This window comes from Motacilla alba, chromosome 3 (genome assembly GCF_015832195.1).
Source record: "Motacilla alba alba isolate MOTALB_02 chromosome 3, Motacilla_alba_V1.0_pri, whole genome shotgun sequence".
Classification (NCBI taxonomy): Eukaryota; Metazoa; Chordata; class Aves; order Passeriformes; family Motacillidae; genus Motacilla; species Motacilla alba.
Genome location: NC_052018.1, coordinates 7850140 through 7873436, shown reverse-complemented (window position 1 = coordinate 7873436; position 23297 = coordinate 7850140). Strand labels below are relative to the sequence as shown.

Genomic DNA, 23297 nt, shown 5'->3' with positions numbered 1-23297 from the left:
GAGCACTTGGAAGAGAACCCACCTTTTACAACCATTGTGCGATGGAAATTCCTAATATCTGCTCAGATACATGTGGAAAAATAACTGCCTTGCTTGGGATAAACTGCATTTCTATATAGGCACTAAAGTATGGTCCACCTGGGTTAATTTCAGAGGGTTTTCTACTTGGCCATTTTATTCTTACATAATCCATGAACATTTTTGAAGTGAGATGTGATGGACACTTGCTGGCAACTTTGATTTGAACAGATGTGCCTTACGCAATTCACTTGTCACCACTCAGTCCCAGGTGGATAGTCTGTTGTGCAATAACCTCTTCCTCAGCCACATGCCACCAGTTGGCAGCCTTGTTGCTAATCTCAGGAGAGGAAAAAACATTGCTGCATGTAAACAGCCTGCTCTCTATATCAGGTCTCTATATCAAAGAAATGGGGAGATGGAGATGTGGGGGGCAAAGCAAGAGGATAATTACGGAGGGACTCTGTCAAATTGTATGACCAAAACAAGGACTTTGCTCTTTGACTGATTCATTTTCCTCATCTCAAACACATTCTGGATGTTCCCTTCCTTCATTTTTCCCTTCTGATCCCTCAATTCACAATGCCAATCTCAATGTCTCATTTGTTTGCTATGGGTAACCAACAGGAATTTCTATGACAGCAGCAGATGTGTTTTGTAAATGAACTATCATTATTCTTTAAAACACTGAGGTGTTTTTTTCTGGAAAGTTGCTTTATGCTGTTTCATTGTATTGTGAAACAATGGCTCTTGTTTACTGTACTCTGTCTACTTTCAGATTACTCCATTTCATGCCTCTTTGGTGCTGTTCATTGGCAAAGCCTCAGGTGCAGTTACTGATCCTGTTGCTGGCTTTTTTATTAGCAAAAGTAGATGGACAAAAATTGGCCGGCTCATGCCTTGGTAAGTATAAATGTGTACATATATAAAATTTACATATATGTGTGATTATTGAGTGTTGTGATCATATAGCCACCTCACTGAATTAGTCTCAGGGATTGTATTCATTCCACATATATAAAATAAAAACTAAAAATTGCCATGTCATCTTTAACTTGTTCACACATGAAAACACAGAAGAGACTTTTTTATCACTGGAGATGCAAACAAATAAAGTTAAGAGACTATTTTTAGCAAAACTGGGAGCTGACTTCTAAAACTTTCTTAAATCTGTGGTTGAATTTTCATCTTTGTCTAGATTTCTCTAGTTCGTGTTCACTCTTCCACAAAATTGGAACTTATTTCTACTTATGTCCTAGAGTGCCTTCACATCTCACAATCAACATTCCAGGAGGTCCTTTAGCTCCCCAGGCCTTTCAGTTCAGAGAAGGATGCATGCACAGCTGTAGAACAGATGTGTGCATGGATGTGGAATAGATGTGACACCATGGCACCAAAGGGCTCAGCAGCCAGCACTGCCATGGCCCTGTGTGAGGTTCTTACAGCACTCATCAGAGTCCTGCTTCTCTTACATCCCACAGTCAGAACAGTTCATTAAAAAATCACTATGACTCTTACAATGAGTGAGATGCTGCAAGGTTTTGATTTTTTTGTGAAGGAAGTGTGTGATGTTTCACTGTTCCATCTTACCCACGTGCAAGTGCCGTCCATGTGCTCTAAGGAGAGGTTAGAGCAATGAATGTTGGCCATACAGGAATGAGATTGACAGGTGTGAAGCAAGAAAAATTGGAAAAGATTGAGCCATGCTAGAGGAATTCATCTATGCCACAGGGCATGTGTTTGTTGGTTTTTAGTATTTTGGCAGCCAAGAGGAGATTGACTACTTTGCGAACTTGGGAGTCTTTCATCATTTTATCTCATACATTATATGGAGGTATTGTAGGATACTATAAATTAATTACAAATTTTTAATTGATATAACCCACAAACTTGATTTACAACAAAAATCTAAGAGTAAACGTGTCCTGAGCAAGGAAGTTGAAATTTCAGGGAAAAAATGAGCACAGCTTTTTAGCTGGTTCTCTTGCTGCTGTGCAGTTTTACACCCACAGAAACTTGTCCATGGGCAGCTTATATCTGACAAAATAGAGAAGGCAAGTACTCGTTGGAAAAAGGCTGAGATCAGCTGCTCTTGGCCCAGTAAACAGGATCTTCAGGTTGAAGTTAAGCTTTTTGTCAAGTCTCATGGGAAAAGAGGAGCTTACTGCTGTTTCTCTTTTCATGATTTGGTTGGAGGCCAGGTAAATGGTGTGGTTTTTAATGACCACTGAATTAACAAAGTAAGAAAGATACCCATAAGGAAAACAATGAAATTTTTATAAAAATGCCAGTAGAAGTATTCTGACGCTTTTTTTTCTTTTTTAAAATTCTCTGAAAATACAGCAAGTGCATATGTTTATTGTTAGTATTACATTGATGTTAGAATGCACAAGCATGAACTTATCAGCCCTTTTCACTGTAAACCAGCTCCAGAATATCTTGCATTTCTTACAGGAAAAGTGCTTATCTAACACCATCTTTCATCAAACAGCTGCTTTCTTTACAGGAGGATTTTGTCTGGGCTTTTTGGTAAAACTAATATTTTCATGGAAACTCTGTTCCTAGACTTTGAGAGTCAGGCCATTTTTTTTACAAAGCAAAAAATGGGTCTTTCCTTAGCTTAAAAATACTTTAGTATTTTGAATTTTTTCTGACTTCTTAACAATCTAGAATGAAGCAATAGATTTTTTTTCAGTCAGAAAAGCTTGCCAGCAAAGCAAGAACCTTAGTAAGGGAGGTGAATGTTTAACTATCGCTTAATGCTGTCCTCAGTATAACACAAAGTCATCAATCACTTATTTAATGGCTTTAAAAGGCAGAAGCAGACATTGACTTGAAATACTGGACTAACGTTTTGTCAAAAGAGATAATAGCTGACAATCAGATATTCAGCAACTCCAGCAAGGCTTTGAAAACTCCCTGGCATTAGAGAGGAAAGGAAAATGTGGGAAAGGGGAGAACAATACCAAGAGGGTTGTTGCCAGAAAGTTGCATGAAAAAGTGACTGTGAAGATATTTAGTGTGATGACTCTGCCTGGACACCATCTGGAAGAGCTCATGCTTTTGGAGAGGAAGGTAGATTCCCTGAGATGTGTTAGGATTTTACCCTTGTTTATGTTTTCCATTGCTGTGGGTGAACTGTGGGCTGGGAACCAGAGGGGGAAGAGAATACCAGAACCTGGCACTTTCCTGGTAAATGTTCAGCTCCCAGTGATGATGTCCATCCCAAAGAGCAGTGTGGGAAAACCATTGTTTTACAAAACTATTTACCCACATTACTCTTTTGTATTCCAGGTTTTCAGTTCACGATTGCAAAATAATCAGCTGACCCCCAATGTCAGTAGTGCTGTTGTGAAGGGATTAATCTGTTTTCTCTTTTATGTGTTTGGAAATTTTTTGTCAGGGTCTTGGTCATCTAAATACATTGTTCAGTGGCTGATTTACAAGAATACAGGACAGGCCTGATGCTGCAGCTCAGACTTTTAGGAAATAATAGCATCTGACCAGTTCTGTATCATGGATTTTGACAAATGCAATTTGCCTGAAAATGGTTTTAGACTAATGTCATTAATTGCTAGTTAATGGCAATGTCTGGAGTATAAGTTTCTGTGGTTCTTTTTTTTAAGCTAGTTTCCTCTCTGAAGATGATCATTTTGAGTTTGAAATGACTAGGAATTAAATGGAGGAAATGATCATCTACCCAACTAGACACAGAGTGAAGGAGCTTTCACAACAGGCTGTCCATTGTCTATTTTGCTTTTTTTAGTATTTTTAAGTTTATCAACATATTTACACTTGCTTGAAGTAGCAGTGAAGAGACTAAGTTCAGGGGAAAACAAAAGGCACTAAAACTAAAAGAAGGAATCTCAATAATAAGTAAGCTCATGTAAAAATTTCTGGAGTATGAGAGATGCGAGATTTCTAAGATGAGAGATCTTTGTTTTTAGTGATTCTTTCTAATAAATGTGTAATCTGAGACATGTGCCAAGGAATGGTAATATAGGTGTGCTGTTACAGTGCACGTGAAAGGAAATTACGTCTCTTCTGAGTGGGATATTAATTTAAGTGTAGCTCTTATCTTTCAGACTCACTGGGATTTTTTCCACTTTATGAAATTATTAATCTGTGTATTAATATATTTTATATTAATCTGGGTATTTAATGCACACTTAATTTTGATATTTAAGAGCATACATTACTGCAGTTAGAAATAAAATAAATAGTGTTATATTGATTATTAGCAGGAAAATTTTATGTGCTTTGCTATCATTATTTTAAGATTGTTGATGTGTGTTAATTTTCTTCTCAGGGTGCTGGCATGTACACCCTTCACAATAGTCTCCTATTTTTTAATGTGGTACCTGCCTCCGTTTGTCTCGGGAAGAGTTGCTTGGTATCTGACTTTCCACTGCCTTTTCCAAGCACTGACCACAGTAAGTAGATTACAAATCATGATGTTCTCAGCAGGAACTTGCTTGTTGTCTGTCTATATTAGGGCATTCATACTTAGTAAACATGTTTTCACATTTTACTTCAACTTCTAGTGAGTTTAAGGGACAGGCAGATGCCCTTTTATCAAACTCTGCTGGTTTCTGCCAAAGCTTTTTCTGGTAAATGAACTGCTAATTCTTCCACATTACCTCCAGTGCCCTCAACTCACTCTTGTATAGATTGTATAGATGTTCAGATTCCTAATTCCAGTTGGACTTCTCTCCAACTTCTCATAACTTCTTAGGAGCAGATGAGGAATTCTGTATTCCCATGTTAAGCTTGATTATTTCCCTAAGTCCTTTATTTTCCCAGTAGGAAGATGGTCCAGAAGACATCCATAATTGTTTTAAATCATTTCTTTCCTCTTTCTTTTGAAAGAGAAACACAGGGTTTCCATGGCAGTTTTGAAAATGTACACACATGCCATTTTTGATGGAGGTGAACAGAAAAGCATTTTGTACAAACATTGAGGGATGCAGACTTAATTTGGCTACAGATCTCTGGGGTGGTGGGAACACCACAGAGAACTTGGTTAATCAAGCAGGTTCATGTCCCAGTTCCACTTTGCAATGGTCTTAACTTATGCTTAAATTAAGGAGTGTGTGGCACAGTGGTTCTGAAAGACAGTGTAGTTTTCACTATCATCTCCTGGATTTACATAATTAGACAGATGTTTGAAATATTTTGGGTATTTGTATAGTCTTCTGGCTTGAATAAAGTGGAAAACTGTATTTCTTCTTTATGGCTTTGCTTCCTGTTAGTTAGCACAAGCTGGGAACACAATAGTGTCCTAGTGCAAAGAAAGCAAAGTTCTTTTGAGTATCTCTGTGAAGAATGTTTTCCCAAGGAAACTGAAGGAGCACAACATCAAGGTAAACCCTCTGGGTATTTTATTATTTATTATTTGTGTTCTGAAAGATACTGTTTTCCTTTCATATGCTTTTCAAACCAGAAAGAAAAGGCAGGTCTTAGTGCAAAAAAATTGGTTGAGGGTTCTTAGTGTTCTGAATGAATGTTCTAAATTAATTCCAAGGTCCCATTAAACCATTTTCTTGGATATCAAAGGAATACAGCAGTTTTACCCTGACATTTCATACGTTCTTTCTTCCCATAGTTGTTCCAAGTACCATACTCTGCCCTCACCATGTTTCTCAGCACGGACCAGAAGGACAGAGATTCTGCAACTGCATATCGTGAGTGTGATCTGGGCTCTCTCTTGGGGATTGGGGCTGAGTTTTATTGAAAATTCTTCTTAATCTATAGGAAGTTCCTAGTGATTTGTGCCCCTAAACTGGACTTCTATAAGAATGTTTTAATATGTGATGAAAACTAATTTGTCTTCAAAGGAATTGCATTTTTCTAGTTAAATAGGAGACGTTAATATTTAATTGTCTGAAATTGTCTGATCAGCTACAAACTCTTTTTGGTTTATTGCTAGCCAGAGGGAACAATAAAAAATCACTCCTAACCAAGTCAGGGTAAGGAATAATGATTTAATTTCAAGGTGATTTGTGGGGGGAAAACCAAGGAACATTCAATTAAAGAAAGTATGAAAGTAATTTTGAGGAGTTTGTTGTTTTGGTTTTGTTTGGGGTTTGTTGTTTTGTTCTTTCACCTTCTTTTTTTTAGTTCATATTTCCTTAGATTTATGTGTTTCATGTTATAAATTCAAATGCCAAACCTGTTTTCTCAGAAAAAAAAATTGGAGAACTCAGTTAAACTGGTTAAACTGGTAAACTGGTAAACTCAGTTAAACTCAGTTAAACTTGGTTAAACTGGTAAACTCAGTTTAACCAAGACAGTTAACCTCACGAAAAAGGGAAGTAATTTTGTGTGCATGTTCACACCAACTGAAATATCTTTTTAAATTCCATCTGTGTTTTTTAAATTAATTCTGACATACACCAGGTAGTTTAAAGGCAGATCTTGTTGTAATATTTCTAGCACTCTGAGTGTATTAGTTAAAAGAAAGAGGCTTTCCAGACCATATCTCTGGCTCTTCAACAACTAAAACCAGACAAACTTTTAGCTTTGAAGCAAATCAATCAGACCAAAAAAGTGCAGTGAAAATATTTTCAAGATTTCCTGTATAGATCATAAATTGAATACAAGAACAGTTTCCTCCCCTCCTACTCTCTTCAGCTCTGTTCTCTTGCCTTCTTTACTGTGTAACTGCATTAAGCAAGATAAAGAGAAAAACGTCAAATACTACATGTACGACTTCTCTATGTCTTAACTTGTCCCTTACAGTGTTGCTTTAGAATAACTTGTAGGGTTTTTTTGTTGCATCTGTTTTCTCTTCCTGGCAAGACCCCTTTTCTCTTCCATTAGTCCTTCTAACTTTCAACATACTAGATTATGTTGAGACCCACAGAGGCACAGTGAAATAGTGAGAAGTACTGAAAATGTAATGTCAAAAATTCTAGATATGATATCCCCTGAGCAACCAAATCCCTCTCCAAAGACCTGGAACTGTTGTAATTTGCATTACCATCAACCATCTTTAAGAAAATGTCTGGACTGGCAGTCACAGAGCAGGACTAAACAGCAGGAGATTCCAGTTGTGATATATTCTTTGGCACTGGCTGTATTCTGAGTCATCTGGCCTAAATTCTAACTAAATCTATGTACCTAGTGTTTTCTATTGTCTGATTTTATGTCTTCAGAGGCTGTGATCCAAATAAATGTGCTTTCTGATCTGCTAGTCCCATGCAGGGCTTCCCAGGCATGTGAAACTTGTACTCATAAAAGCTGTCAAACTCTGTGGCTGAGAGGTGTCACACATTTATGGTGTCATTTTATTGTTCAGAAAGGGTTTAACTTTTGAGTGTACAGCTGTTCTCCTAAACCAAATTAGGGTGGTGGAATGAACCATAGTTTTGACTTTTCAAATGTTGGTATTTTTGTGCATGTTGATACAATATTTGTTTGGAGCAAAGTTTTCTTGTAATGGTTATGCTTATGTGAGAACCTTTTTCTTTTCCTTTTTTTTGGTAAGTGTTTTGCTTAGACACTTTTGCCTCTCTTTGGGCTTCATAGAGAATTCTTCCTGTTGATAGACTGTCTTGGATGCAGTCAGTTGTTCAGGCATTTCTTCAACTGTAAAAGAAAAACAGCTGTGTAATATGAAGTGTGCTCTTAAAAATAAGGTTTGGATCAGAGGATCCATTACCCTCTGCTGGAGACAAGCAGAACTGCTTATTATAAAATTTATTCTGCTGCTGTTATTAATGCAAGGTAGAAATACTGGATTCCAACGTTGCTTTAACATAACTCCTACTTACATTCTGGCCAGAATGTAACCTACTTCAGGGTAATCTGCTGGCAGATCAGCTTTCTTGGCTAATGTGGAATGTAATATATCATAAATTCTGAGCACACAAGAACTTTGAAGGATACCTGTTCCTCAGTTCTTGCTACTAAGAAATAGTTTCACAGTGGTTGTATTTCTGGTGCCTCTAATGATGCTTCTGGGTTTTATTCTATACAAGTTCTTGATAAAATGCAGATGTGAGCCCTAGACAAAGGGTATGAATGTGTAGGTGGTGTTTGAATGAAAGGTGTGATTTGAGTGCATTGCCTTTGCACTGAGTTTGGAAGCTCTGCAACGCCCAACTGAGAGCAGTTTGTGTCCAAACACTTCAGACCAGGTTGGAGTTAGATTACCACCGTCTGCCAGGATTTGTGTGTGCATGGACTGAACTGCAACATTGCTGGTAAAATTGGATGTGAAGTTTGGGGAAGGGGCTTTTTTTACTTCCCATTGGTTTAATTTGATGTTGCATGGCGCCTCAAATTTTCCAGTCAAAAGCATTCTCAGTTTGGAAACAAAATAGCAATGGTTTAAAAGGTCCAGGTCTCCTAGGGAGCCTCCCTTCCCTTTTCCTTACTGGATCTTGCATTGCTACAGACAGCCTGCATTGCTGCAGTGTCTGAACCCCTCACAATCTGTGCGCATTGCCCTCCCTTTAGATGGGGAAGTATTTTTATTCCTTTACAGAGACACACAAAAAGTCACGTGTCTGTGGTCACTGAAGGCTGTTATAGATGAGGGGACTTGAATAAACATCAACCTAGGGGCTTTTGAAACAGCTGTCACATCCCAGAGGGAGCATGAGAACCACCATGGACACAACCTGCTCTGGAAACATCCCTTCAGAATGCTCCATGGTGCTTCTCCGAAAGGAACATATGACCCCATTGAAAGAGACAAAATAGAAAATAAAGCCTGAAGTTTGGGTCAATGAGAAGTCCATTCCCTCACAAAAGGGAAGACTTTCCCCTCATCTTTAATCTGTTCATCCAGCCCTAATGTATCTTTATGCAAAATGTGTAAAAAGTCTCTGGAGCTAGGACAGGAATTCAGTTTATCTCCTGGCCATGGGGATGCTGGATATGGCCATACTGCAGGGAAACAGGCACAGCAGGCTTGAAATCCCTCAGGGTGAGGAGGGTCTAGAACCCAAATTTCTCACCATTTGCCTTAACAGAACTGCAACACCTGGTCAGGTTGTTGATTGATTTCATGAAATTATGCTCATGGTTAGATTTTTGTTTTCCTAAGTGGAGGCTTTGATTTTTGGTTTTTTGTTTTTTGTTTTTTTTTTTAGACGATCCCTTTTTCTGGTGAGAATTAGTGATCTGAATCGTTCTCTGAGGTTGAGGTAGATAGTTCTGCCTGACTCTGGCCTTAGGCAATTAAGAACAGTACCTGCTGTTTCCAAGAGCTTTGTAGCTGCACTATTTCCATAAACCTGAGGCAAGTATCTCTTTATTTTACAGTTGGAGGACTCAGAGGTCTGATTAGATAAGTGTTTCACAAGTTGCTGTCAAGTTTGAGATGAACAGTCTCATGTCATGACTTCAAGTCCAGCTTTGGAAAAAATGGCATTTAAAAGGTAGTTCCACTCTGGTCCTCAGGATGAAAGATTTCCACATTATCCCCTTGTGGCTCAGCATTCACATCTCTCATGCAGCTTGTATAGAAAAGGCTCTTTCATGGATGCTTCTTCTCAAAGCTGATCAGAAAATAAATGACAAAACTCTCTTTCCTTGCAACTGCAACTCTCTTCCTTACTGACCTTTCAGTTCTTCTGTTCTTGTCATTGCTCATTCCTGTAAGAGGAAATGGTTTGATAACATTTCAGTGAGACAGATGAGCAAGATTCTCATCCTCAGTGCACATTTGTGCTTCCATTCTTTAGGAATGACCATGGAAGTGCTTGGGACCTTGATTGGAGCTGCACTTCAGGGGCAGATTGTGGCCAGTGCTCATGTCTCTCCCCACTGCACTGTGAATCCCTCAGTAAACACCACTGACTCCTGGCATGACACTCCCAGCATTCCAGACCCCTCAGATCCCCTGTCTCACCAAGTAAGTGTCTATGGGAACACACTAAAATGTCCTATGGAGAAGGGTGGGGATATTTCTCTAATACCGGATCATATCCAGCTGAATAAGTGTGAACACAACTTCCTTGGAATCAGTGATGCTGGAGCTCAGGCAATGACCTTGTTGCGGACAATGCTTTCCATCTTTGCTGTCCTTACAACCCCTCCTCAGTGTGACACCAGAATTTCTTTGAGGAGCTTTGCAGGAGGTGCCAAACTCATAAAACAGCTGGGAGGAATATGGCCACTCTTCCTTTTCACTCAGGGCTGATTTACAGTTTATAAAAGCTTAGTAAGAAAAGCACATTTTACCCCTCCAGAAATACTCCATCCAGTTCTGGGGACTCCAGCACAAGAAAGACATGGACCTATTAGAGCAGAGCCAGAGGAGGGTCACAAAAATGGTCAGAAGGTTGAAGGACTTCTGTGAATACTGAGAGAGGCTGAGGCTGAGAGAGTTGGATTTGTTCAGTCCAGAGGAGAGAAAATTCCAGGGAGAACTTATTGCAGTAAAAAAAGGGGGTTTTTAAGAAAGATGGAAGAAACTTTTAACCAGAGCTTGTAATGACAGGATAAGAAGGAATGGTTTTAAACTGAAAGAGGGTACATTTAGATTAGATATTAGGAAGATTTTTTTTTTTTTTCAATGAGAGTGACAAGGTACTGGCAGAGAAGCTGTGGATGCCCCATCCCTGGAAGTGTTCAAGACCAGGCTGGATGGGGCTCAGAGCAACCTGGTCCAGTGGAAGATGTCCCTGCCCATGGCAGAGGGCTGGAACAAGATGATCTTTGAATGTCCCACACAACCCAAAGCATTCTATGATTCCATGAAAAAAGGGTGGCTACAGCAGGATCTTTCAGTTCAGCAACACTGATTTCCAGAGGAGTTACCACTGGAGGTCTCCTGTACAGATTAATGGCAATTTTGTGAATAAAACTAAGTCCTATTTGCAATCTGTACTTTTGTGAAGGTACAAAGCACTGTTGAATGTAAATGGTTGATAACACCCCATTAGTGGGGGCAGATCTCAGTGGTTAACATGTGGAATGAACCTAGGGATCCATGTTTATTTGCTTAATTTTCCATGACAGGCTTTTCCTGTAATTTTTGCACAAATAATTTAATCTCCTCATATTTGAGTTTTATATTTTTTGAGAAACAAAGAAGGTTTTGTATCTGGGAGGAAAAACCTAAAACCTGATCCAAACCTCAGTTAACACAATTTTATAGTCTTCCATTGTTTGCAGTGGTCTTGAAACAGGCCCTGAATTAAACAATTACATTGTGTAGTGTTTTTTTTCCTATGTCACTTGTGAAATCAGCAGGTTGTTGGTTCCAATTTACCAACCGCTGGATTCATCCTTTCTTTTTGTACTTTCATCTGTTGCTCTATCAGTGCAAGTACCAACCAGTATATAAAATACCCTATGAAGAAGATTCCTTGCCCTGAATCTAATCTCAAATGCTTGATGCAAATGAGGAAGTACATATTTGTGCTCTTCCTAATGCAGTGGAGTAGCTCCTACTATGGTACTTCAGCAGCAGTAAATTCACAAGCTAAGGTATGTTTTCATCTATGTTTTGGATTTGCATACTCTGGCGGTCCAGGAAGGGGTCAAAGCCTTGCCTCCCCCCATTCCCAGACACTATTCTTTGCCTCTGTGCCACCTGATCCTTGTGTGCTTGGCACAGGCTTCTCATGGAGCTGATCTGGGCAATAGTCTGAGGACAGCTAGGCTGCTTCTCTAAGTGGCCATGCCATTTTATGGCTGAATAATGTGTTTTTGAAGATGCTTGTTTGGTATCTTGTAGTGTGTGTTTTAATGAGACACAGAACTGCATCCTGCCTTCCTTTTTAGCTTCTGGGACATTGGTTTGATGTAGAGCACTACTGTGTTTATTACACCTCTGTGAATTGTGAAGACAAGTACCTTGAAAAGTCATGGAGCAAGCTGAATTTCATTGCACAGCAGATTCTCTGTCTGAATCTGCTTCAGACTAAAATCCCCAATTTCTAGTTTGAAACCTCTGAAATGGCTTCCAAGGGGAAAAAAAATACACAATCTTGATTTATTTCCTTTCTGTTTAGCCATATGTGCTTTCCTGTCCTTTTTGAGGTAGGAGGGAGGTGGAGAAAGAAACTTCGCAATGGGTTGAATGTCAAGTAGTTTTTTATTTTGAACAACTAGCAAAAATCCATAGCCTAAAGTAGCCAGAGTTTGTAGGCAGAGGCATTATCTTTCATTAAACTAGATACTAAAACTGGGAAATTATAAGAAAACGTTTAGACACATACATTTTTTTGATCCAAAGAAGTTGCAGTGTGACTGGAAACCTGGCCTTTGTTCACACCACACAGCAGAATATGCACCTAATTAATTGCACAATAAAGAGGAGACCTTGAATGGAATCTTGATGGATCTTGAATTTTGGTTGTTTGGCTGATGGCATTAAGTTACAAGTTGAGGAAAGACTAGATTGATTGAAGTATCTCCGTCAGGAAATATTCAGAAGAGGGCAAATCTTGACTTTCTTTTAGTGCCTTCAGGAGTATGACCCTGACTCTTTTTTGTCACAAGGACTAATTCTTAGCTGCTCAAGAGCACACCTAGTTTTAAAAAGCACTTAGCGAACAACTGGTATTATTTTGCTCCTTATTGAAAAAAAGGAAGTGGAAGAAATGGTAATTTTTAAGCTCTCCTGAAGTTGTTACTACAAGTTTATGAATAGATCTTTATTACTGGAAACTAAACGTGGGTATTGATAGAGCTGTGGATGGGCTAACAAGTTTTGTTCAGGGTCAGAGAATCTTATCTGGCCTACCATGAGTATCCTTGATGGTTTAAGCTCAAATTACATTTAATGATGGCCTATGAAACACAACATTTAATTCAAATGCTTCAAGCAAATGAACAAATAAATAAAAACAAGTATGAATATTAAAATAAAGGAGACCTGTTACTATCCTTTTTTAAATCCCCTTCTCTCCTGGCTCAGCTACATTTCAGGCTGAAATTGCCTTGTTTAAGTGAATTCAGATATCTCCACTACTGCACTCTGTATTCTGTACAAGCCATAACCAACAGTGTGAGAGTACTCTGTGACTTAATTTATAGCTCTGATATAAAAAAATCCCAAACCTTTATCCCATATAAAGAAAAGTCCTGCATTCCTTTATCTCACCAAGTTATTTTCTGAAATGTAAATATCTTAACAAAAGCTGTTTTCTTGAAAATTTTCTGTTCTTAAGTGGTTCATCTGAATGCATTTGCACCTATACTAAGTGTCTTTATATTTTGAAGTACATTCTTGTAATTGCATTTGTTTTGCCAACTTCTTCTTAGACTTATAATAATTTCATCTGCAATATATAACCAATAATTTGGAATTCAGTTTTCCTATCAAGTAATTATTGTTTCATAAAGCTCTATAAGCTATCTTTGATAACACAGTATAAAGTAAAGTATTGCATAATTTGATTTATACTAAAGCAAAAATTTTTTAAAGCTTTAATCCAAAGTCAGTGTAATCAGAGTTAGAAACAGTAAATGTGATCTGGTGGTGTGGGAGGTATCCTTGGAGGCTTTGCTCCCCTGACTAAAAGGAAGCAAAGATTTTTGAATTTGCTTGGATATGTCACTAAACAACGGGGAAAAACAGCATGCAAGGTACCATATTCTCAAAACATTGGCATGTAAGTGCAATTTCTAAAATTCATTATTATCATCATGTGACATTATTATCATTATGTGTAAATGCAGAAATTCTAGCAACTAGGTTTACATCGGTACTGAGAACTCTCCCATACACCATGAAATTCCAGATTGCAGTCTGTGTAGCCAGATCAACTGGACTTGCTGAACATTAGAATGTCTCTGTGGATGATGCATGGTTTTGATTAGGTGACTGTGTATGTCTGTAGTTAGTCTCAACATAAGCAAATTTTTTAAACATTCAGGTTGCCAACACAGTCACCCTTTTGTTCACTGCTTCTTTTTTTTTCTTCAAGAAATATATATTTATATGCCCTGACTTTATCCTAAAGCAGGTGTGGTTTATAAATGAACTGCAGAAGTGAACATTTTTCAGAGAGGCAGCAGATGCATTTGGCTGTATGCAGATGGGCATTTCTTCATTCGCAGGTGGCTTACCAAAAAGGGACTGAAATTTTCATAGCAACTTGTCATTCTCCTGTCAAAATTTCAAATGTCTTTTTTTTTCCTTTTGAAAGGCGAAAGTTTACATGATTGCAGCAGGGGTCATAGCAGGTGTGTATCTTCTTGGAATTGTCGTTCTTTTTCTTGGAGTAAAGGAAAGGGATGGTAAGTTATATTTAAATATGCTTCAATATAATAATAGTTATTTCACATTTCTTTATGGAAAATATTTTTATTTTATGTATTCTGCTTCTCTTAGATCCTTATGCTTTAAATTCAGACAGAGCAATTCCTTTTTGTAAGGGGCTTGCACTCACCATGAAGCATGGTCCATATGTGAAGCTTACAGCTTCATTTCTTCTCATCTCGACAGCAGTTCAGGTAACTTCAGACCCTCTCAGTCTGTCTGCTGGCCTCATTCCACTCCCAGCATGGGAGAGTCTGAAATGCAAATAACCTTTGGCTGGTGACTGGAGGGGTGATCTGGGGGGTGTTGCCTTCCCCTGTAAATCAGTAGGGAACCAGAGTCCTCTTCTGGTGCCTGGGGTCCTGTGTGCCTGGAGATGGTTCTTACAAAGGAGGAGCAAAGCCAAAGTCATGACCATTTAAAGAGTTTTTTTTTTCTTTTCTGTTCTTTTTTCTTTTTTTTTCCATAAAAGGTGAAGTACTAGTCCTAGTGACCCAGTCTGGGTCATTCTCTGTTATCCATCCACAGCCTCCTGTGGTTTCAGTTGCTTAGAGAATGTTTATTCTCTTCTGTCTGTTCCTGTCTCTGTGTGCCCTGTTTAAACTGTTTCCCCTCTCCTTTGCGTAGGTGACTGCTCTCAGATAGTGGCTGAACTGGGTCTTGTGAAGTCTTTTGTGATGGAAGGCATTAGGTCAGAGTAAGAAGACATTCAGAGGCAGGAGGTGTCACCTGTGTCAGAGTTAGGTAGAGCTCATTTTGAAATGAGGACCTGCAATTGGATGTGGCTCTCACAAAAAGATGTGGTGCATCCTCCCGTAGAGAGGAGCTGTAGAAAAGCCACTCAGTAAGAAGGCCTCACTCCCCATAAGTACAGCAGGCTTTTTAAGCCTGACTTTTAGGACATGTTCAATTCAGTAAATATATTATTTTGCTCTGAACTTGTACATATCAGTTGAAGTTTGCTTTATTTTGAAAAGCAAATAATTATCACATTTTTGCCAAGAGACTGTTAGTCATGTGAACCATTGATCAAGGGAGTAGCAGGACAGAAGGCAAGAATATGACATGTGAGAGAGCAATGCTGTGCTCACCAGCAGTCCTGGTGAATTATTAAGTTCCTTGGAAGGACTGCTTGAAAGTTTGTTTGCCAAAGAAGCACTGAACTTTTTTGTTGGCCTGGATTTGGGCACAGCATCTGCTAGTCCTTGCTGGAATACCCAAGGGTGAGAAACAATAACAGAAGTTATTTCTGCTCATGTCTGGGATCTGCAGGTACTGTGAGCAACTGCAGAGACAGGGAGAAGATGAAAGATGAAAGGTCCCTTATTGTCCACATCCTTCCAGCATCCACTCAGTCAGCAGGGATATAGAGCACATCTGGTAGCTGGCAGCCAGCTACTTGCTGACAGCACTCAGAGAGGAAAAGATCATCTGTCAGTCCATATCTCTCTGCTTTGCTGTTTGTGCAGACTGAAGGGAAGGTGTGAGGGGAGGCAGAAGCTGGACGCTCTGTTACTCCAGTTGAGCCAGCATGAGCAACCCTTGCTGCTGTTACTCGAGGGAGGGACACTGATTTTGTGGAATTTAGAGAGTGGATTACTGCTCAGCAAAAGGAATAGGCAGGTAAAGATGCATTGGCTGTCATTCCAGAGTGTGATATCCTATGTCTAAAATTAGGGCAGCATAAACAAGGACACAAACTAGGGAAGGGGTTTGTGGCAATAGAGACAGAATACAACTTTTGGGATATCCTAATTTGTATACAGGTGATTGGCCACCTGTAATCTAGCACACAAAAAGAGCAAGAATTGATCATGCTGCTGCGGCATGAGTATTAAATCCTCCTCTGTCACTCTGCTTCTGCAGAATTGCCAGAGCTGGCCCTCCATCATATTCTGGTGTTCAGAATCCCCCTGAGTTCTGCAGAAGCATGGTGCTGGCAGTGGCTCCACCTGTCATATAACACAGTGCAGTCAGATCTTCCCATCTGATGAGGATTCAGATGTAGGGAGATATCTGACCCAAAGCTACACTCCATAGCTGAGGGTGCATACAAAACCAGCTGCTATACTACAGGAAGTTGGCAGGGGTGTTATTACAGCTGAAACATTACTTGTTTTGGAGTCAGAGCTTCTGGAGAAAGATTTATGGCCTTGCTGGGGAAGAGAAAGGGCAGTTTCTTGCCGTAGCCTGCAGCTGAGACAGCACAAGGCAGCTGGGACATAGGGAATAAAACCTCGAGACAGAATCCCTTCATAGGGCCATTTCTTATTTGGTCAATTTTATACTCTGTTAGGTGTGGCTTACCTCTTGCCCGCCCTAGTATTACTGGCATGTTATTCCAGTTTTAATGGGACAGTTACTGCTTCTTTAAATTGTTGCAAACAAGGAAGAATGAGACTCCCAAACCCTACATTTAACAAATCAGTCACCGACTATATTTAACTAACATGGAGTGTGATGCAATTTTTGTCTTCTAAAATTTTTCCTTTGTCTTTTGGTGGTCACCAAATGTCTTAAATTCAACAGCTGGAGCAGGGAAACTTTGTCCTGTTCTGCACTCATGCTGCTGGCCTCCGCAATCACTTCCAGTATTTGGTGGTGACCATCTTGGTGAGTTGCACTTCTCTCCCAAATGTTACCTGGTTCTAGCTGGGCTTTGGCACAAAATTTGGTACAGAAGAGAAGAAGAGTTTTGTGTCTCAGCAGAGCTGTTAGGAAGCTAAACTATCTTTGCATTGTCTGTTTGAAATAAAGCTGGTGTTCCCTACTGCACTTCTAAAAACATAGTGGTTTGGAGCTTTTAATTCATTCCTTGTTGTTTTTACCTATAAACCACAGCTTCTATAAAAGGCAGAATCTGCTTCTAGAAAGGAGGTTTGGAATTTTACCTCCTTTGTCCCTTTCCCCAGTCCTATGTGCTGAAAATTAAGCAACTTCAATTTCCATATTCATACACACGACTCCTCTGGGCTAGGCAACTTGCAAGGATAAATATTTAAAATACCCAGAAATATGAAGATTCCTCTCTAGAGCAATTGGCAGTGTGACAAAAAGATCCTTTTACAGCATCTTTTTTCTTAATATGCAGAGGTAGAATTCTGCTTGCTTAGGTGATACTTATCCTTTCCCACATTATAAGACATATCTTTTCCAAAACCACTAAAACCAAGATATTGGAGAGCAAAAGAGGAGTGCTGGGTATCTTAAGGCTCTGCAAGTGATGGCCACCAAGAAAAGAGACAAGAGACAGTAGAGTTAAAGTAAGTAAAGACTGAAATATAACTAACAATTAGATGACATTTAAGTAAAGGTCAAGTATAAGGCTGCCATAAGTAGCAGTACTTTAGTGCACAGGTACTGCATTGCTTGTGGTTGTTGCTGCTATGGGTGAGTATTTCAATGTCTGAAACAGTAATGTCAACTGCAAGCAACTATTTTTCTTACAGATTGTTCCTAAGAAGGGACACACAGTATGGACATACAGTATGGAATGTACTCTCAAGTATATCTTAGGATGGGTTTATCTTGCACTTCAGCTTTCTTCCTGTACCGTGAGGTAGAGCTAAATTCCCTCATCATTTGTCAGGTTCAGGCAGAGTGGCAAAAGGCATTAGCACAAAGTGTGGCTGTTTGCAGTATATTTGAACTTTAATGACTGAGCACAGCTTTGACTGCTGTGGCTCGTATTAGAAAGGAAAATTTTAAGACACTATCTTTTGAGATTTGACTGTAGAAAATCCTCTGATGGATAGCTTAAAAATGAATTCTTAAAAGTCACTCAAAGGATGAGGAGAAACAAGAATCTGCATGTTCACCTTCCTTTCATGTACTAGACAAAAAGATGTCAGTGAGCTCTACAGCTGAAGAAGACAGTGGAAGTAAGCACAGTACAGATATGGGTTTTTGTCCCTTGCAGGTATCAGCGGCCGTGAGTGTTCCCTTCTGGCAGAAGTTTCTGCAGAGATTTGGCAAGAAGTGTGCAGCATGTGGGATTTCGGTAAGCAAATCCTCTGAGGAAAGAAATTCTGCTTGTGCTCATTTCGTTTGACAACGAGCCACTTCAGGAGCTCTTTCAAGTGCTTATAACATCAATCTATGTGAAATTTGCTCTGTTCCAGGGTTTGTTTTAAATCACTGTACCAAATTTCAGACAGATTCCAAGTTTCCCTTGGAAACTTTTGAGAAATGGATTGATGCCAGAGGGAGGTCCCAGTTTATTTAAGAATCTGCACAAGTTCTCCTCATTTGAAGCTCTCAGAACTGAGCTTCAATGAGGTTTTATAAATTCAGATCTGAGTTGCCTCATGTTGACAAGTTACCTGTTGTGCAAGGCTTGTTTTGTCTTTGTTATATGGTGCTGAGGTGTCTGTAATTCAGTCTCACAGAAGGAAACAAAAGTCTGTTAGACACCCCCTCTAGGAGCAACCACATCCCTCTGAATAGGGAGGCACAGTTATTAGTGAAGTAAAGGAAAAGGTGACCTACCTGAGAAAAGAAGCCTAGTTTAACTCTGACACAGCTCTGCAAAGCCAGCTCAGTGAGCCTGCCCTTGTCACTGATGGATTATTTTAAGTCCCTTACTTAGTGCAGACAGCAGCAATTTTCTGTCATCATCCTTGGTGAGTTATTGTATAGGCCTGTTCCTCCCCATTTCCCCCCTGTTTACCTTCAATTACTTATGAAAGAGGAAAGAAAAATTGCCTTGTGCTCAACAAAGCAGGAGGACTTGAAAAATCCAGCCCAAAGCTACATGTCAAAATTTGAACAAAGCTGAAAAATTTAGGTCTGGTGACAGAGTTGAACAGTTATAATTTTTGGAATTAAAAGCTGTGTTGTAATGACTTCCAGAGAATCAGAAGTAACTTTAAAACCCAAGTTCCAAATATGCTGAATTGTTATGTGTTTTGAAGTAGGCATCTGGAATTCAAGCCCCATCCTTATTTCTTTTTACCACTTGAGCAAAGAGAATTGCCAAAAGCAGTATTGGCCCATTGACTAGACCTGGGAATGCAGATTTCCTCCTTAGGAAATCTCCTCCTCTGTCTACTTGGCCACAAAAAATGCTTTCTTCAACCAACTTGGCTCTATAAATTTAGTTTTACATGACTGGAAAGCCTGTCAGCACCTCTGTAAACATGGTTTAACTTAATTTTACAGTTGAGTTGCTTGACTGCTATGGTCTAAGTGGGGGATGGATTGAAAAAAAGCCACCTCTCTGTTTCACCTTGGAGACATTTCTCAGGGGACTCAGTGTGTGCTCAGTGATGGATTTTGTGTCTGACAATGCATCACAGGAGCTTCCTGCCCTACCACCTTGTGTGATCTCTACAACTAATCTGTACTCTCCCACACTGAAATAAAAGCACATCATTTAAGGCTCCTAAATTTGTCATTGGGGGATGTTCTATTGGAAGGGAGGGAGACAGGGAAGAAATTTTTTTTTTTTTCTCTAAAACCTCACTCAGCTTTCAGGGCGAAAATGTGATTGGAAATTCAGTTTCCTGAAAAAAAGCCACAGTGCTCCAGACTAATTTTTCCTGTTAAGGTTGAGTCTATGTTGAAGAGAGCTTTCAAAGAGTTTAAAAGCTGGTAGATAAGAACAAAAATCTTGGGTTTCTTCCACTGATATTTCTCCCTTTTTACCCATTCTCCCAAGAGAGATAATCAACAAATCCACCTACTGATTAAGTATCTCAACTTCCTAGAAGTTTAAAGCCTAGAATTTCTGGAATGATCAGGAATTAGCCTGCTCCCAAGCAGGATCCTTGATAGCATTCTTCCCACAACCAGGTTGGTGCACAAGCTGGAAATTAGTCTCTTCTGTTTATTTCCTTCAGCTTCCATGTGCTGAAGGTGTCTACTCTGCCCTCACGGGGCAAACACTGAACTTACACTCAGTAAGTCTCAGCTGATGGCTGGAGGTGAAGTTGTCATGAGAAATTTTAAGAAGTGTGGCATCTTGTTGGTTCATAGTTTTGGCAAGGTGTCTAAAACCAACGATGGCTCTCTCCCACAACTCTAGCTTCCATCCCAGCCGATAATATCTTTTGGCTGTGGGTTTTTCAGGATTTAGTAAAAATAAGAGCACCTCCTCACAGATATGCAGTTGTTTATTTGCCATCTATAGCACTGTGCAGCCTTTGGATGAGTCCTGGCTCTGCAGCCCCATTTCCACTCTCCTATCCTGTTTCCACTCACATCCTCCCTGCACCTTTTCCTGATTTGCCCTTCATAATGTGCTGCTGCAGAGACCAGTGCCACCCTCAGCATCCCAGCAGGGTCACCTTGCACAGTGCTGTCAGGGCACGGAGGGAAGGCACGGGATAACTGTGGGATGATGTTTATAACTCAGAGGGCAGCAGCCCTGTGACAAGGGAGCAGATACCAATAACAGAGTATTCGCTTTACAAGTAAGAAAGAAGGAGCTACATTAGCTGTTTATTGCAGTGGGAGCACTGCCCCCATGACTGCGCTAGCACTGCATGAGCGAGGCTTTAGGGCATTGTAACCTCAGTCCTGCTTCTCTTTCTCTAGGAAATTACAGTTACAATGATTATTATTATCGATCTAGAATTTTGTTTAAGTGCTTTGGTTTCTGAGTGGGTGCCCCATGTGGAGCATAAGGCAGTCATAAAATTGCTTATAGACAACATAAAATCTGATATTGCTGGAGTGCTCTCTTGTGGTGAAATAACGATTTTGCCACAACACTGGGCTAATGCAAGGATTATCTGCCTGTGCTGAGAACTTGCAGTCAGGAAAGGTTATTTTCTGCCTCCTTAGCTTGGGAGCAAATGCTTTAAATGGGAAATGCATTTAAAACATAAACATAATGGATTAGACTGCAGGACTCCCAGAATCACTTATCATACAGAACTGTAAATAGCAGTGCTTTGGGGAATTGCTCTCTGTGAAGGCTCTTCTCATGCCCTCAGCTCCCAAGCTGCACGTATAGAGGATTGAAACACTTAATGTTAAACTAATCCCCATCATTAAAAAGCCCTGTAGATAAGCCCCTGGCTCTGGATTCTACATGTGCTGCTGTGCCTGTGGTTCACAGGCGTGGGAGATGGAGTATGTGACGGGTATAGGACAGCTGGGCAGTAGGCATTCAATCAGCATTTTAAAAAGTGGATTTTCAGTCCTGTAAGCCCATTGCTTCAAGTTGAAGTTGAAGAAATCTAGTGACTATAGCTGCTGCCAGAAAATAAATCCCAAGCATCCCAAATTAATTTGGTTTTGAGGGTAACCTCTGTGGCTTGCCATGCAATGTCATGAGCGGATCTGGTGGTGGGGAGTGGAGTAAACCACTCTGACTTTTAGGTTTATTTATTGCTGAGTACGTATATGGCTTTAACAAGGTGATTGGAAATGAAAGCAAATTCCTTCTCATCAAGACTAAAGGTAATCTGTGAAATGGTCTATTTACAGTTTAAAATGACCACTGAAGCCCTGCCACTCCCCTTGAAATGCAGTGTGGGGATGTTTTAAGGCATTGTCTCTAATAGTAAATTAAATAGTTCCAGTGGCCTAGAACAGAAATGGACATTTGGTCATCTCTGTTATTTAACTGGCAGAAAAGTCTCTGCCCAAGCTGATTAGCAATCTCCTGAGAATTATCAGTGTTCATGGATAAGGGAAGAGCAACTAAAAGTGTCTAGCTGGACTTATGCAAAACATTTGACACTTTCCTGCATGTCATCCTTGTCTGTAAGATGGAGGGGCATGGATTCGGTGGATGGACCACTCAGTGCATAAGGAATTGGCTGGATGATGGCAAAAAAGCTGGGGTCAATGACCCAAAGAGCTGTGGTCAATGCCTCAATGTCCAGGTAGGGGCCAGTGAGGAGTGTCATCCCCAGGGGTCTGCACTGGGACCAGTGCTATTCAACATCCTTGTCAGGCACATGGAGAGAGGGACTGAGGCACCCTCAGTAGGTTTGCTGGTGACACTGAGCTGTGTGGTGCAGGTGACACGCTGGAGGGAAGGGATGCCATCCTGAGAGGCCTAGACAGGCTTGGGAGGTGGGACTGTGGGAACCTCCTGAAGCTCAGCAAGGCCAAGCACAGGATCCTGCATCTGGGTCAGGGATCCCAAGTACAGAAACAGTCTGGGCAGTGAATGGATTGAGAGCAGCCCTGGGGAGGAAGAAATGGGGGTGTTGGTTGACAAGATGCTTGACATGACCCAGCAATGTGAACTTGCAGGCTAAAAACCAAATGCTTCAAAAACTGTGTGGGCAGTCTCTGCTGGGGGAGAGGATTCTGCCCCTCTGCTCTGCTCTCATGAGAGCCCTCCTGCCATGCTCAGGAACCACAGCCTCAGAAGATTGTGGACCTGGTGGAGTGAATCCAAAGGAGGACCACAAAAATGATCAGAGGGTTGGAGCACCTCTCCTATGAAGATAGGCTGAGAGAGCTACAGTTTAGCCTGGAGAAGAGAAGGCTCTGGGAAGACCTTAGAGCCCCTTCCAGTGCCTAAAGCAGCTTCAAGAGAGGTAGAGAGGGATTTCCTACAGGAGCACGGAGGGATAGGACAAAGGGGAATGGCTTTTACCTGACAGATAGGTAGATTTAGATTGGATACTAGCAAGAAATTCTTTACTCTGAGGATGGAAAGACCCTGGCACAGGTTGCCCAGGGAAGATGTAGGTGCCCCGTCCCTGGAAGTGTTCAAGGCCAGGGCTTGAACATTTGGATGGAGCTTGGAACAGCCTGTTCTAGTGGAAGGTGTCCCTGCCCATGGCAGGGGGACTGGAATAAGATAATCTTTAAAGGTTCCATCCAAACCAAACCATTCTATTATTCTATCTAGCACAGTTTGGGAATCAACCACTTTAGGGCTCTTCACACAAAGTATTTATATGGCCATAAGTTTTTTGGAGACCATGAATTTTTAGGACTATGAATGTGGCCAGGGTCTGTGAGTTGGCTTCCAGACTGGTAAATAGGCTCTTGGGTCTGTTTAATTTACTAGTTCAGTTGTAGCCCTAATACTGCTAACAGAGACAACACTACTATCACTTGTCCTACTTTTCTCCAACTATTC

General features: G+C 40.3%; 1 protein-coding gene across 1 annotated transcript in view; it reads left to right on the top strand.

Annotated features, from left to right (window-relative positions):
- MFSD2B (major facilitator superfamily domain containing 2B) overlaps positions 1–23297 on the top strand; it is a 41584-nt gene that overhangs the window by 11156 nt on the left and 7131 nt on the right. Inside the window, 8 exon segments of the mRNA XM_038130251.1 lie at positions 797–921; positions 4328–4451; positions 5624–5702; positions 9714–9883; positions 14133–14223; positions 14318–14439; positions 16775–16858; positions 18165–18245. Coding sequence (XP_037986179.1) covers positions 797–921; positions 4328–4451; positions 5624–5702; positions 9714–9883; positions 14133–14223; positions 14318–14439; positions 16775–16858; positions 18165–18245 — 876 coding nt within the window.